At 42.2% G+C, this 15,103-nt stretch overlaps 1 protein-coding gene across 1 annotated transcript; it reads left to right on the plus strand.

Moving 5' to 3' along the window:
- Positions 1-412: 412 nt before the first annotated feature.
- Positions 413-15,103, plus strand: zc2hc1a (zinc finger, C2HC-type containing 1A). The gene is made up of 10 exons (XM_080019955.1): positions 413-499; positions 1,313-1,386; positions 2,022-2,138; positions 3,551-3,577; positions 4,477-4,618; positions 5,891-6,030; positions 10,950-11,064; positions 11,848-11,920; positions 13,581-13,685; positions 14,010-15,103. Exons 1-10 carry the CDS (start codon positions 481-483, stop codon positions 14,128-14,130), a joined length of 933 nt encoding a protein of 310 aa, XP_079876081.1. The 5' UTR covers positions 413-480; the 3' UTR covers positions 14,131-15,103.

The following is a 15,103-nucleotide window of genomic DNA, read 5'->3' on the forward strand; positions in this document are numbered from 1 at the left end:
ATGAAAGTGTGTATATGTATGAAAGTATGTATATGTATGAAAGTATGTATATGTATGAAAGTGTGTATATGTATGAAAGTATGTATATGTATGAAAGTATGTATATGTATGAAAGTATGTATATGTATGAAAGTGTGTATATGTATGAAAGTATGTATATGTATGAAAGTATGTATATGTATGAAAGTATGTATATGTATGAAAGTATGTATATGTATGTGACGAATAAAAAAATCTTGAATCTTGAATCAAAAAGGATTTTTCAACATAGGAAGTGGCCTCCCACGCGCCGCCTGCCGGTCAAAAGCCCCCCCCGCACCCACCGCGTTGCACGCCCGGAACCCAGCGGCCAATCGGGAGCCTGGATGCTGCGACGCGACGCGGCGTCCGAGCCGTCGAGCCTCAAACCAACAGCCAATCGGGAGGCTGGACGTTGCGGCGTCCAGGCAGTATCCAAGACAAGCCCGTTCCTAGGTGCGGATGATGGAGGAATTTGAAGGTGAGCGACGACGAGTCCATAAATGCCTCGATGTCCGCGGTGGTAAACGTCTTTGGAGCGGCCCGCGTTGAGATGTCTCAACGCCTCCCCGGCGACCTCTTTTTTTTGGGGGGGGCGTCGGAGCAACGCCGTGTAACGGGGCACGGCGCACGGCGCACGGCGCTGCCCAATCGCGGTGGCAGGGTGGGTGCCCTGGTGCTAATCACAGCTAGCCCCGACGCCGAGCCCTGCGAGCCCCGACGCCAAGTCTGCTTTCGGTGGACAACACGTTTCTCTGCTCGTCAAAGTGCGGCACCAGCGAAGCCGATTGGCTCCCTGTCGTCCCGAAAAATGGCTGTTTGTCATTGTTTCCCTATGGATGCCGGCCCTACTGGGGTCTGAAGACCGGCCAAATTACTTTCCGTAATATATATATTTTTTAAAGCAGTATCTTCCATGCCCCCCCCCCCCATCCTGCGCTGTCAACAGACAAGAGTGTCGTTGCCTCCGAGACGAGAGTTTTACCTGCGAGTGGAATTCCCACCCTACGATGCCAGCCTTACAACGGTTGTCGTAAAACACTCTGCATGAACTCCATCCTTTGGATGATGTGTGGAAGGAATGTCAAGAGCGGCAACACTCTACTTTATTTTATTTTTTTTAAATTCACTTTTGTAGCTGCGGCCTATCCCTTTCTGAAGAGGACGGCCTCACCTCCCATGATTTGACCGAGTAAACAAAACTAACTCTCGTTGCCTCTCTCAGAAGGGGGATGATTTTTTTTTATTAGTTTTTTTTTTTTTTTTTAATGTTTTATTTATTTTTGTTTTACAGACGGTGAAGCTCCCGCAGCTGAGATCCTGGCTCCCTGCCAAATCTGTGGAAGAAGCTTTTTCCCTAAAGTCTTGGTAAAACTGAAGCCCTTTCTGTTTGTGTTTTGCCCTTGCTCATGTGTTGGGGTATTTTTTTTAATCGGCAAGGATAGATATCAGCAATCATACCTTATGACCTCAAAAAAAAAAACCTGACGCACAATGTAGGCCAATATATAAAGACAGACTTTGAAATTAGTAGGAATAGGGTTATTTCATGTGTATTTTGGATGACGATGATGTGTTGCTGATATTTTGCGTAGTGATTATCAGTAGACAAGATCAGGCCCTTGAATAATCGTGTATCTCTGGCTGCCTTCCATTCAGCCAGTACGCCCTTTCCACAGAGGTTGTGTAATTCTCACCAACTGTGGCTTGTTTTTGGCACAAAGTTATGCTGTCTCACATTCAAGTTTTAAAAATGCAACGCAAACACTGACTTTGGAAGTTTGTTTAACAAGGCAGCTAACCACAAAAGTGGAGGCCATATTTATACTCAGGCAGTCATTATAGACTCGCCACTAGTTTTTTTTGATAAGTACATTATTTATTGCTAAGTCACAGGTTATGTTGAAGATAGTGTTGTTTGAGCTACATGAGATTGTACATTATTTGGTTGTCCTAAAATCTATGCACATGCACACGTGTTCTACTCTGTTCCTCCAATGCAGAAGAAGCATACGGCCATATGCCAGAAGGCGGCGGCAAAGAGGAGGAAAGTGTTTGACTCCAGTCGACAGAGAGCCGAGGGCACAGACATTTCCACCATAAAACCCGTCAAACCGAAGGTGAGACGAAGCCCCTGGAGGGTAATCAAAATTCACCGGGCATTATTTACTTCAGGCTGGTTCTTAATAGCTTAATGCTGAGTGTTTTGCCTATATCAGTTTATTTTGCCCATGTGACCCATATGCGATTCTCATGTTTATACAAGGAAGTAGGAAAAAGAGTTAAAATCAACCCTGCACGTAGGGCTGTGATGATAACCACATTACCGCAATCTATTATATATTGAGGTCATTACCGCTTCATTTTTTTTATTGCTGGTGAAAGTTACAGGAGTGCATATGGTGTGTGATATGAAAGATAAACACAATTGTCATTGTTTAGTTATCATTGTCATCATGACTGTCTTTTATCCTATGTTAAAAGCGTTCTGGAGAGAGAGAACCTTTCACTTGCACCGCTCGTCACTTCAGCTTTACGTGCGGGGCGGGGGGCAGTCCATTAAACATATTGGGGGATTTATTTTCTGTGTGTCCGTTTATGATAATTTCTAGGGCTGGACCCAACATAGAATTTTGCCAGTTGATGATGTTGTTTTCCGAAGCATCTTTAGAGGTACACAATGTACATATCAAATTTTACGACAAAGAAGAAAGCGGAGAGCCCCGACTGAAGCCTGGGCATGTGCTATTTGGGTTCCATCTGGGGTGTGGGTCTGGCCAAGGACTCAACATCGATGGGATTATGTAGTTAGAACCTTTGACCAGGAACAGTGGGTCAGTAACTTTTGATTGCGTATGCGATATGTTTGAACTGATCATTGATGAGGTTTAAATCGCAATGACCATCAAACTCTGATCTATGCGTTTAGAAACATCAGAAGTTGGTCATTTCAACCTAAATGGACTGGTTTGGCCCTGGAACCATCTATGAACCTTCCCCTCTCTCCCTCCCTCTCTCTCTCTTTCCCCCCCCCCTCCCTCTCTCTTCCTCCCTTCCTCCCTAACTCCAGCTGTAAATAGCCCCTCCTCTCTATGCACACAAAACATTGTGTTTTTATTTTCGATGTATTTTTAAAATATATGTAACAAAAAATAAACCAATCACCACAAATATGATCTAATTCTGTGGTTCGAAATGATGAACCTCTAGCCCAGATGTGTTTTGGCGCATTTGGGAGTATGACATAAATATAAACTCTTGCTTTCTCAGCCTCGGACCACACCCTTTGTCTTTGTAGTGACCAGACACATTTCCCTTTTTGTTTTGATTGTTTTTTATGTGAAGTCACTAGTAGACAATGTAGGCAAGCTAATATGGAGTTTCTGTAAGTTATGGCTTATTGTCTATTTCTTTGGAGAGGTGCCAAAGTGTTTGCTCCGCAGTTCTGTTCATAAGCTGTGATATTTGTTTGTTCCACTGCTGTGCTGTATGATCTGTTAAACAATTTAAACCACTTTCAATTGTATTTCAGTCACAAAGTTCATCCACCTCTGTTAAAGTAAGTTGACTCGTCTTTATTTTATTTTTTGTTTTGTGCTTAGGCTTAATGGTTATTTATTGCGTACCAAAGGGTGTTCCCCTGCACTGCTTCTTTTTTCCCTCAAAATAAATCAATTGTTGACTAGTGTGGAGTGCTAATGTTTTCCACTCTTTCTCTCTATGCTTAACACATACTGCTCTAATGTGTAATCTTTTATTAAATTAACATTTTTTTTTCTTTGGCTGAGCTAATCCCTTTGAATCTGTACTTGGCCAAGATGCCCTTTCTTAAAAAAATAAATAAATAAAACTTGAGGGCAATCTTCTTTGCCCTCAAACTGCCCGCAGTTCCAGTCTCTCTCCTTTCTTGTTGGCACTTGTCCTATATGTGTGTGACAAATAACCCATTGAATTTTGAATCTAGGGTATGGTGGCTTTCTAGAAGTCAAATCACCAGTTATATGTTCACTTAGTTGTTCATTACTGACTTTTTTATGTAAATGCTGTTAGAGCTGAAATAATAGCCAAATAACTCACTTCAGAGGTGTCAGTTTTGCTGGGTATATGCTTCAGAGGTGCCAGTAACACAAAATCTGGCATGTCAGGTCAAATAAGTTGCATCAGTGTAATAATAAAGGCATTCAGGGAAATTCTTCAGAAAAATAACATGCCTTAAGTTGCAGTATATTGTGATTATATGCATACCTCGAGCAAAATGTCATGTCAAATAGTCACTGGAGACCATTGTCGCTGCATGTTGATGTCAGGTGTGACTGTAAACCGTCTCAAAGCTATCTAGCTACAATTTGGATATATTTGTCTTGACGACCCAGGTCTGACCAGACAAGCACACCTGCTCAACTTAAGGAGTGTAACCCAGTAACTTCCTCTCCTCTCTCCCTCCCCTTCTACCGGCAGGCGGAGGCCCCGAAAAAACCCTCAAACTGGCGCAGGACACACGAGGAGTTTGTGGCCACCATCCGTGCAGCCAAGGGCCTCACTAAAGTCATGAAGGAGGGGGGGCCTTTACCACCTCCACCACCTCCCTCCCTCAACCCAGGTACTCCAAACAACGACATAATCTCTGTAATGTGTTGCTTTGAACAGAATCCTAGCTAAACAGAAAAGAGATCCATTCTTCTATCACATATATATATATATATATATATATATATATATATATATATATATGCATGCATGCAGGGACCATGTGAGTCGCCCGCAGGGCATGTTCTAAAAATAGCACGAGTCAACTCAGCTCCGTCTAAAAATTGTATTTAATTGTGTTGCTGTTCTTTTTGAATTAATAACATTTGCATTGATGTAGATTTGAAAATGACAATATTTGAATATAACATTTTAAAAACAAAAATGTTTTATGTATATAAACTCTGACCTTGTCTGGGGTCAAAGTTCAGTTTCACACGCAAAACAAACCTCCATCTCACTTTTGCTGAGAAAGGCAAGGGGGCGCAGCTACGATGGGGAGCGAGATTTGCCCCCAAAAACTAACGAAAAACATGGACAGACTTGGGCAAGAGTTTGAGAATGGGTTTTGTGACTTTGATCAACTTGAGCCATGCGTGTCATTCAATTCTTTCATGGAAGCGGACATGACATGCATCGCTGAGCAACTGAGTGCAATGTTATACTTGGATGCTGGACAGGTGGAGATTAAAATCCTAACCTTGCAAAATGACCTCCACCTCAAAGCCCATCAGGGTCCACCAATCTTTTGGGGCCTTGCGGACAGAGAAAAGTACAAGGTGTATTGCACAGCAGCTATGAAAATTGCCTGCCTTTTTGGTTCAACCTATCTCTGTGAATCAACCATTTTCTGACATGAACTTCATCGAGAACAAACACAGTACACGCCTGACTGATGCACATCTACAAGACTCGCTCAGAGTTGCAGAGTTAAATTATACCGCAGATTACAGTACACTGGTGAACAGCATGCGACGCCAGGCTTCTCACCAACAGACATTTACAGAAAAAGAAAGAGAACAGATGTTCACGGTGAAACACCATGGCAACGTTAAACATAAATATTGTACAAAAATGTGAAAAACAACATGTTCAAAAAGTGGTAACGGATGTGATAATTTTTTGATTTATACAAATGTGATATGATTCATTTAAAAATGAAAGAGTTGATGAACTGATAATTTGTACAAACAAATTCTCAGTTTCAAAAAGGTTGGTAACCCCTGATATATATTGTCGAATATACAGTATATCGACCTAATCAAGTTGTCTTATCTGTATTTTACCTTTTTTAACAATGTGCCAAAACTTGACATGTTTTCTCCCCACTGTGTTTATTGGCCAGACTACATCCAGTGTGAATACTGCCAGAGGAGGTTCAGTGAAAACGCAGCCGACAGACACATAAAGTTCTGCCGCGAGCAGGCAGCACGCATGCCCAACAAGGGCAAGGTGGAAGTGAAGAAAGCGGCTCCTCGCACACAGGTAGGAGCTGAATACCACATATACCATTTTGTGTGTGTGTGTGTGTGTGTGTGTGTGTGTGTGTGTGTGTGTGTGTGTGTGTGTGTGTGTGTGTGTGTGTGTGTGTGTGTGTGTGTGTGTGTGTGTGTGTGTGTGTGTGTGTGCGTCCCACCACAGCAAGACCTCCTGTCTCGCGCACAAATAAGTTGAAAAAAACCTTTCTTGAAAGAAAATGAGTTTTTTCCAGATCCGTGTTCCTTTGTGTTTTTTTTTCTTTTTTTTTTTTTTTAATCTTTAAACGTATCTTCAGAACTGAGTTTGTTTTATAAATAGTAGAAAAATGTTAAACCGTGGAGTTAAATATTCCCGTTAGATTACATGGGGAAACAGTTCACTTACCGAGACACTGAACAGCGCTGAACAACGACGATCAATTGTTTCCTTTTAAAGCGAGTGTCCAAGTGAAGATCATTCATCCATATTCCATGTGATGTGAAGTCACAATGCAAAACCGTTTTGACTGAGTTCAACCTTTAAATCGTACTACTTTTACACACAAACTGAGACGTCATTGTGGAGTGGGCATATACCAATGTCTACCTTCGAAGAAGAAATCCTGACATCACTTCCGTAAACAAGACGAGGATCCGGTTTCACTTGTCTGTGAAAACTCTCCGTGTTGTTATGGATTACGAGAAGTGGGAGGAGGAAGATCTAAATCATATCGCGGACCTTAATCTGACCAGTGCGGTAGATGTAAGTCTGTGTAAGCAGCGCGTACTGGACTCAATTTTCCGCAATGACAGTCAGTTCTCCGACAGCGACACTAAGAACGACAGTGCTGCTGAATCTGATATGACCCCGGACTTGGAGAACATTTCAAACAGCGAATTTCAACCTGAATGTGACGATGAAACGGAATATTTTAAAGCACCACCGGAGGAGACCGACGATACGGCTGTTGTTGTTACAACGGTAGAAGTTGATGACGTGATGCCCGTGGAGGTTGGTGGAAGATTTGCTGATTTCAGATTCCCGAGACTCATATTATTGATAGACTCTACATTTTGTTGTGTTGTCCGTACTTTTAATCTCCAAAACAATTCCACTTTTATAAAACATGTATATACATGTGGGTTGAGGACGCTGTTCAACATTCCCTCAAAAGACATGAACAAAGCAACCCCCTTTGCATTCTGGGAGCTGGCTGAATGAACCAAGTGTGGGTAAAACTTTGGAGGTGATTATCTCAGAATCAGTTTGCCACACCCTTGTCATTAACAAGTGACACCTTGTTTGGAAGCTCTGATTCTCCACTTTCAAATGATGCAGAGAAAAAAAACAGTCGAATGCCGCCAAACGACCGTAGAGCGAATGTCAGTGTGTCAGTGTGTGAGTGTGTGTGTGCTTCTTGCCTTAAATTTGTTCAGAAACAAATTGTAGTTGATTGAAAAGGTGAAATAAGTGAAAGTTAAGGACTCAACACAACACTGATTAGTGCTCAAACAGTGTTAGTGCTAATGTTAATTAGTGCTGGGGAAAAAAAAATATATATTTATATGCAGAAAGACGCGCAACACATTTTTGTCTTTTATTTAATAAAAATGTTTATTGTTCCATTAAAAAAAAAAAAAAAACATCTAAAGAATGAATGGACAAAGGATAAGAATGAGGAAGTATTCTCTTACAACTCCAGCTTCCCATTGGCAGAAAATGCTCCTTTCGGAATTTCGGAATGCTCCTTTCGGCAACACAATTTCCAAGAATGCTTTGCACGATGTGATGCAAGGGCCCACTCTGTGTGTGTGTGTGTGTGTGTGTGTGTGTGTGTGTGTGTGTGTGTGTGTGTGTGTGTGTGTGTGTGTGTGTGTGTGTGTGTGTGTGTGTGTGTGTGTGTGTGTGTGTGTGTGTGTGTGTGTGTGTGTGTGTGTGTGTGTGGATATATACATACAGTGGGGCAAAAAAGTGTTTTAGTCAGCCACCAATTGTGCAAGTTCTCCCACTTAAAAAGAAGAGAGAGGCCTGTTATTTTCATCATAGGTATACCTCAACTATGAGAGATAAAATCCAGAAAATCACATTGTCTGATTTTTAAAGAATTTATTTGCAAATTATGGTGGAAAATAAGTATTTGGTCAATAACAAAAGTTAATCTCAATACTTTGTTATATACCCTTTGTTTGCAATGACAGAGGCCAAACGTTTTCTGTAAGTCTTCACAAGGTTTTCACACACTGTTGCTGGTATTTCGGCCCATTCCTCCATGCAGATCTCCTCTAGAGCAGTGATGTTTTGGGGCTGTCGCTGGGCAACACGGACTTTCAACTCCCTCCAAAGATTTTCTATGGGGTTGAGATCTGGAGACTGGCTAGGCCAGTCCAGGACCTTGAAATGCTTCTTACGAAGCCACTCCTTTGTTGCCCGGGCGGTGTGTTTGGGATCATTGTCATGCTGAAAGACCCAGCCACGTTTCATCTTCAATGCCCTTGCTGATGGAAGGAGGTTTTCACTCAAAATCTCATGATACTTGGCCCCATTCATTCTTTCCTTTACACGGATCAGTCGTCCTGGTCCCTTTGCAGAAAAACAGCCCCAAAGCATGATGTTTCCACCCCCATGCTTCACAGTAGGTATGGTGTTCTTTGGATGCAACTCAGCTTTCTTTCTCCTCCAAACACGACAAGTTGAGTTTTTACCAAAAAGTTCTATTTTGGTTTCATCTGACCATATGACATTCTCCCAATCCTCTTCTGGATCATCCAAATGCTCTCTAGCAAACTTCAGACGGGCCTGGACATGTACTGGCTTAAGCAGGGGGACACGTCTGGCACTGCAGGATTTGAGTTCCTGGTGGCGTAGTGTGTTACTGATGGTAGCCTTTGTTACTCTGGTCCCAGCTCTCTGCAGGTCATTCACTAGGTCCCCCCGTGTGGTTCTGGGATGTTTGCTCACCGTTCTTGTGATAATTTTGGCCCCACGGGGTGAGATCTTGCGTGGAGCCCCAGATCGAGGGAGATTATCAGTGGTCTTGTATGTCTTCCATTTTCTAATAATTGCTCCCACAGTTGATTTCTTCACAACAAGCTGCTTACCTATTGCAGATTCAGTCTTCCCAGCCTGGTGCAGGTCTACAATTTTGTTTCTGGTGTCCTTTGACAGCGCTTTGGTCTTGGCCATAGTGGAGTTTGGAGTGTGACTGTTTGAGGTTGTGGACAGGTGTCTTTTATACTGATAACGAGTTCAAACAGGTGCCATTAATACAGGTAACGGGTGGAGGACAGAGGAGCCTCTTGAAGAAAAAGTTACAGGTCTGTGAAAGCCAGAAATCTTGCCTGTTTGTAGGTGACCAAATACTTATTTTACCGAGGAATTTACCAATTAATTAATTAAAAATCCTACAATGTGATTTCCTGGATTCTTTCCCCCCACTCTGTCTCTCATAGTCTAAGTGAACCTATGATGAAAATTACAGGCCTCTCTCATCTTTTTAAGTGGGAGAACTTGCACAATTGGTGGCTGACTAAATACTTTTTTGCCCCACTGTATATGGAGATATACTGTGTGTGTGTGTGTGTGTGTGTGTGTGTGTGTGTGTGTGTGTGTGTGTGTGTGTGTGTGTGTGTGTGTGTGTGTGTGTGTGTGTGTGTGTGTGTGTGTGTGTGTGTGTGTGTGTGTGTGTATAATATATATATATATAATGTGTGTGTGTGTGTGTGTATATATATATATATGTGTGTGTGTGTGTGTATATATGTATATATTTATGGAGACACTGTATATACACTACTCACAAAAAAGTAAGGGATATTCGGCTTTTGGGTGAAATTTAAGGATGAACCTAAAATGTACTATAACCTTTACAAGTGAACTTAATTTGACCTTCTCTAAACTTTTGAATGCACATGTCCAACTGTTCAATGTTTCAGTACTTTTTGCACAACTTGCTGTTCTCTAACAAGGAGCTGAACGGCAAAATTCACAACAGGTGTTTGATCCATGAATCGTTTTGTTGAGCACAATTGATGGCCGGCAACAATGTTGGACACGTCAAGGAGAGCGCTATGCATCAGCCACTGTTGTCACCAGACGAGCCTTTGGTGGTGGTGGTGTTACAGAGTGGGCAGGTGTGTCTAGTCAATAGCCAATACTACCAGATAACATCATTAATCTAGTCATTGTGCCCCTGCATGAACAACACAGGCCTTATTTCATCTTCATGGACGACAATGCTCCAGCTCATCGAGGTCGCATCATTAGGGAACCGGTGCTGGAGACTGGGGCACCTCAAATGGAGTGGCCTGCACATTCTCCAGACCTGAATCCCATAGAAAACCTATGGGATCAGCTGAGTCGCCGTCTAGAGGCTCGTAACCCTGTACCCCAGAACCTCAATGACCTGAGGGCCCCCTTCAAGAAGAGTGGGGGGCCAGGCCTCAGCAGACAATAAGTCGACTTGTGAACAGCATGAGATGTTGTTGTCAAGCTGTAATTGATGCTCAAGGCCACATGACAAGTTATTCAGATATTGGCATTTTTTGTTGTGGTAAACCCACCGCTGTTGTTGGCTTTTGTTTCAATCAATTGTTTGAGATGAGGAAATCACCATTGCATGCTTCTACTTAAATGCCCTACTTTCATGATATAATATCACTGTAGCTTGAACTTTTTACATTTTCCATAAATTTCACCCAAAAGCCAAATATCCCTAACTTTTTGTGAGTAGTGTGTGTATATATAGATTCAGTTCAATTCAATGTATTGGGCATTTTGATAAAAAAAAAACATTAAAAAAAAAAAAAGGTGAGCAAATGCATAAAACTATAGTTTTATGCAACTAAGTAAATAGAAATAACATACTGCAATATTTGTATAGCAATATTTGTCCACTTGAAAAAGGCCTTATATGCTGTAAAAATAATAAACTGATTATCTGTCTCTAGTTCAAGGCTCCTACTCCGGTGAAAAAAACAAACTCCCCCATTGTGTCGTCTATTCCATCCATCCAGCCGGCCTCCTCTCGTCTCCCACAGCGCTCTAGCTTCGGACAGCCCTCTGGTAAGAACTTTGTCTGGATGCGGTTGGGGCCGTATTTGGCACGGAAGGTGCAGTTTTTTCTACTGGCAACTGCAGTGTGTCTTGATGTAATTGTTTTTCTACTGATAAACAAGCGGCACTGATCAATAATGTGGTTTAGAAGTTAATGATGGTGAGGGGTCAAAGGTTTCACAGAACATTCTGGGCCCTTGGCCGGATTAAACAGGACGCCCACCGGCTTCCACACAGAAGTAAACAGAAGCAGATGCACCTGCAGAGCCAAGGGTTATACACAGGACTTTCATGCAGACCTTCTTTCAATGTCAGGAGACGCTGAGGTTCCTGGGCGCCGGAGGGGCAGCGTGTGTTTATCTTATTTTTACGCTGTGCTTTTTCAGACGATGCTGATCAGATGGTCCCACTCGGCAAGTCACTTTTTTTTTTTGTAGAGAGTAATAGAGAGAGAGAGGAAATGGGGGGCGGAGAGAGGGAGAAACAGAGCAAATGACGCACACTACCGGTCGAGCCACCAGGATGCCCCTATTGTGCTGTTTTTTTCAATTTGTCTGTGAATATGAATGTATATCCATATTTATCTGGGATTTGAATGTGTTGTTTGAAGAGTTGAATAACCCAACTGGGATATGAGCGAAGCAAAGCTGCTTCGAATAAATAACAGATATCTCGACAGGCCCTATCATACGATTGATTTAATTGGATAATGACAATTTTTAACGGATCGGAGTTTTCTGTGATTAGTGACTTGTACCTGTTTGAAGACCATTTCTCTCTTTTTGTCTCTAGGAATCCCATCTAGTAAGCCCTCTTCAGGTTCCGGGAGAAGTACTCCCTCTGGCCTCACAAGTCCTCCATCAGGGTGAGAATAACACACAGACACACACACACACACACACACACACACACACACACACACACAGACAGTAACATTGGACAATTGGTGACAAAAAGCACCCACTAAAAGAAGCCGTAGAAACTACACCAACATTGCCAAATGTGATGCTCCTCCTCCACGAGGCTACTAAACGGCTCCTTTATAGTCAACGCAGCCTTAGTGTCATTTAGTGCGCGCTATAAGTGAAGTGCGCGAGGGCACGCAACTCCCAGTTTTTGGAACTCCATGCCTTGCACTTCAGGTAATTGAAGATGGACGTTTTCCGAAGGAAGGTTGTATGAAGAGGTCTGCGGGTACTATCTGCGATCCATCCATGCGTGACCACAAAAATAACCAGATGGCGTTCATGTAAAGAGATGGCTCGGTCTCTGGCCAAAGATTTGGGCTATTTTAATACTTCTGGACTTGTCTCTAATGTCTACAATGACAATTTGTGCAAAAGAGTGAGTGAGTGAGTGAGTGAGTGTGTGTGTGTGTGTGTGTGTGTGTGTGTGTGTGTAAAACTTCACTGACTACAATAGACATTTAACACTTTGTATTTTAATTTTACTGTTCTTCTGCAGTTATTCAGATCCTTCCCTAATGTTTACAGCACTTTCAGTTTCCTCTGGTGGTTTGTGCATAGCCCCCCCCTGTCTTTCAAAAGAATATCGCCACAGCAACATGCAACTTTAATGCTCGTGCTCTCTGGTAGTGCATGTGTAAGCCTGCTATAAAGCAAAATAGAAAGTGTTAAATGTATGCATGTCTATTGTAGTTGGTGCAGGGTTTTTTTTTGTGCGAATTGTTGATTTACAAATAAGTCCCGAGGTATGAAAATAGTCAAAATTTTTGACAGGGACAGCGCTATTTCCTTCCATCTGTTTGTTTTTGTGGTCATGCACGGATGGATTGTACAGATTCTTCCTGCTGACCTCTTCGTGCAACCTTCCTGAACTACTTGAAAGCGCACAGCCCGGAGTACCAAAAATTGGGACGTGTGTGCCCTTACACAAAATTGCCATGCGCCGCTGTCCTGATGGCCGCAGTGACGTCATTTATGGCACGCACGCTAAATGACACTACGGTACAGCACAGGGTCTTGCATAACCACCCTTTTGGTGGCTGGATGTTTGTCCATGCTTGTGCTAACCAACATGAAACCAGTTTGCTGATATAAGCGCTGTAGTTAAGGAGGCGGGATTGAGGGGAGATCATACAGCATCCAAACCTCGGGCCCCATTCCCTAACACGTGCGTGGAAATGGTCTTACCTTCCGTGCAGAAAAGTTGCATATGCAAAATTCATGCCAGATTCAATGTGAATGCATTGCATTTGTTAATTTAAACCAACTGCAATTAATGTCATTGTGCAGACAACGGCTTTAATTGGTGGACCTGGAATTTCGTGGGGGCTGTTGTGATTAATAGCCTTTGGAGATAGATATATATACAGTATATATATATATTATTATTAGTAGTAGATGTTTGTTTTCATATTGTTTAATATTTCATATTTATACATTTTTACTAATTGTGGTTCAAATATGCCAGTTAAATTTAGTTAAAGTTCTTTAAAATAATTTTCTAGGATTTTTCTTTGTCCCGCCCCCACCCTTCCTGCTCCCACCAAATCCATCTCTCAGTGTCGGGGTTAAGCCTCGACCTGTCGGTTCCGGCTACGGCCCCTTGAAAAGCACTCAGTCGAGCGTGGGGATAAACAGGAAGAAAGTGGAAAACTACAACTCTAGGTAAGTCAGCTTTCCTGTTTGGTTGACAGATAACCTACAACCGAATTCATGTGAAATTTAATTGGGATGTTTTAAGTCCAACAGAACTTACAAATTGTGCATTTTATCGGGTTTTCCAGGCCTTTATCCTTTAAGTGTCCTCTAAGATGTTTTCTCTCCATAAGCCATGAGGTTTTATCTGCTGCCTGTTTTTGTTGTTCAAAATACCATATTATAGCTAAGTTTGAGTTTGAGCTTAAAGGCTTAAAAAAAGGGCTTCTTATAACTTAGTCTGTGACAACAAAAGGTTGGTGTTTTTTACTCTTTCTCCACCCCTTCCTTCAGGAATGATGACATTAGTGCCAACGACGTGAAGAGCAAGTTCTGTCACGAGTGTGGCAGCAAGTACCCCGTAGACTCCGCCAAGTTCTGTTGCGAGTGCGGCGTTCGGAGGATGTGCGTCTGATGGCAGGAAGGAACAACGGAGAGTAGGGATGCGCCGAGTTAAACGCTTTTCAAAGGACAAGGTCTTTTATTTATTTATTTTTTCATCTTTCGCTCATCAACAAGTAAAGCAGATATCTGCCTGCTGCCAAGTACTATGTGTAAGATATCATGACACAAAGCATGGAAGAGTGTTTGGATGTGTGTTTGCCTTTCCACCCTTTAGATCTATCAAATAGAGGGAAATGTATTTTTTTTTAAATGGTAGTTGTTTTTTGTGCAGTGACTCAAAACTAATGATCTAAGTCTATTATTATCAGTAGAAGATCAGGACCCTTCTTTTGAGTAGTCCTTGTATCAAAATTGTGCAAACTACCTCTCGGTGCATCCCTAAAGGAAAGAATATGATGATGTGATAGGAAAGAATTGTCAAACCACAGGGGAGCAGTGACAAAATAAGTAGGAAAGAAAAGTATCTGGAGAGGGTAACTTAAATATTGTGGATGAGCTTGTGAAACCACCTGAGTCCCAACCCAATATAACCAAACTTTGTAACCCGAAATCTATTCCCTCCTGCGATGTCCCCTCTGCTTCCTCATACGCTGAATCTATTCCCAGTGAAGTGCAATATGATCGACTACTGAGCAAGGTACTGCGTTGCTGTTAAGAAAAGGAAGAGTGGAAAGCTTTGGGTGAAGGGTTTCTCAGATGGCACGCGTCAGTGGTACCTGTTGCGCTGGAGGCGCCACGACCAATGTTACGTTGCGTTGCTCTCAGCCTTGTTCTACATCTACCTGCGTTCTATCTGGCCAATCAATTTGATTAAAAAGTCAGATCATAGCAGCCTCTGTTAACAATGTTAAAAACAATGTTTTTCTTTTATCACTATCTATATGGATTGACGCACTTTTTATTTTTTTGTGGGACACCATAAAACAACCTATATCAGCTTCATTCTTTATTTTCAATAAAATGACCGATTTTTTTGAGATGTA

The sequence above is a fragment of the Zeus faber genome (genome assembly GCF_960531495.2).
Source record: "Zeus faber genome assembly, chromosome: 19".
In the NCBI taxonomy this organism is placed as follows: domain Eukaryota; kingdom Metazoa; phylum Chordata; class Actinopteri; order Zeiformes; family Zeidae; genus Zeus; species Zeus faber.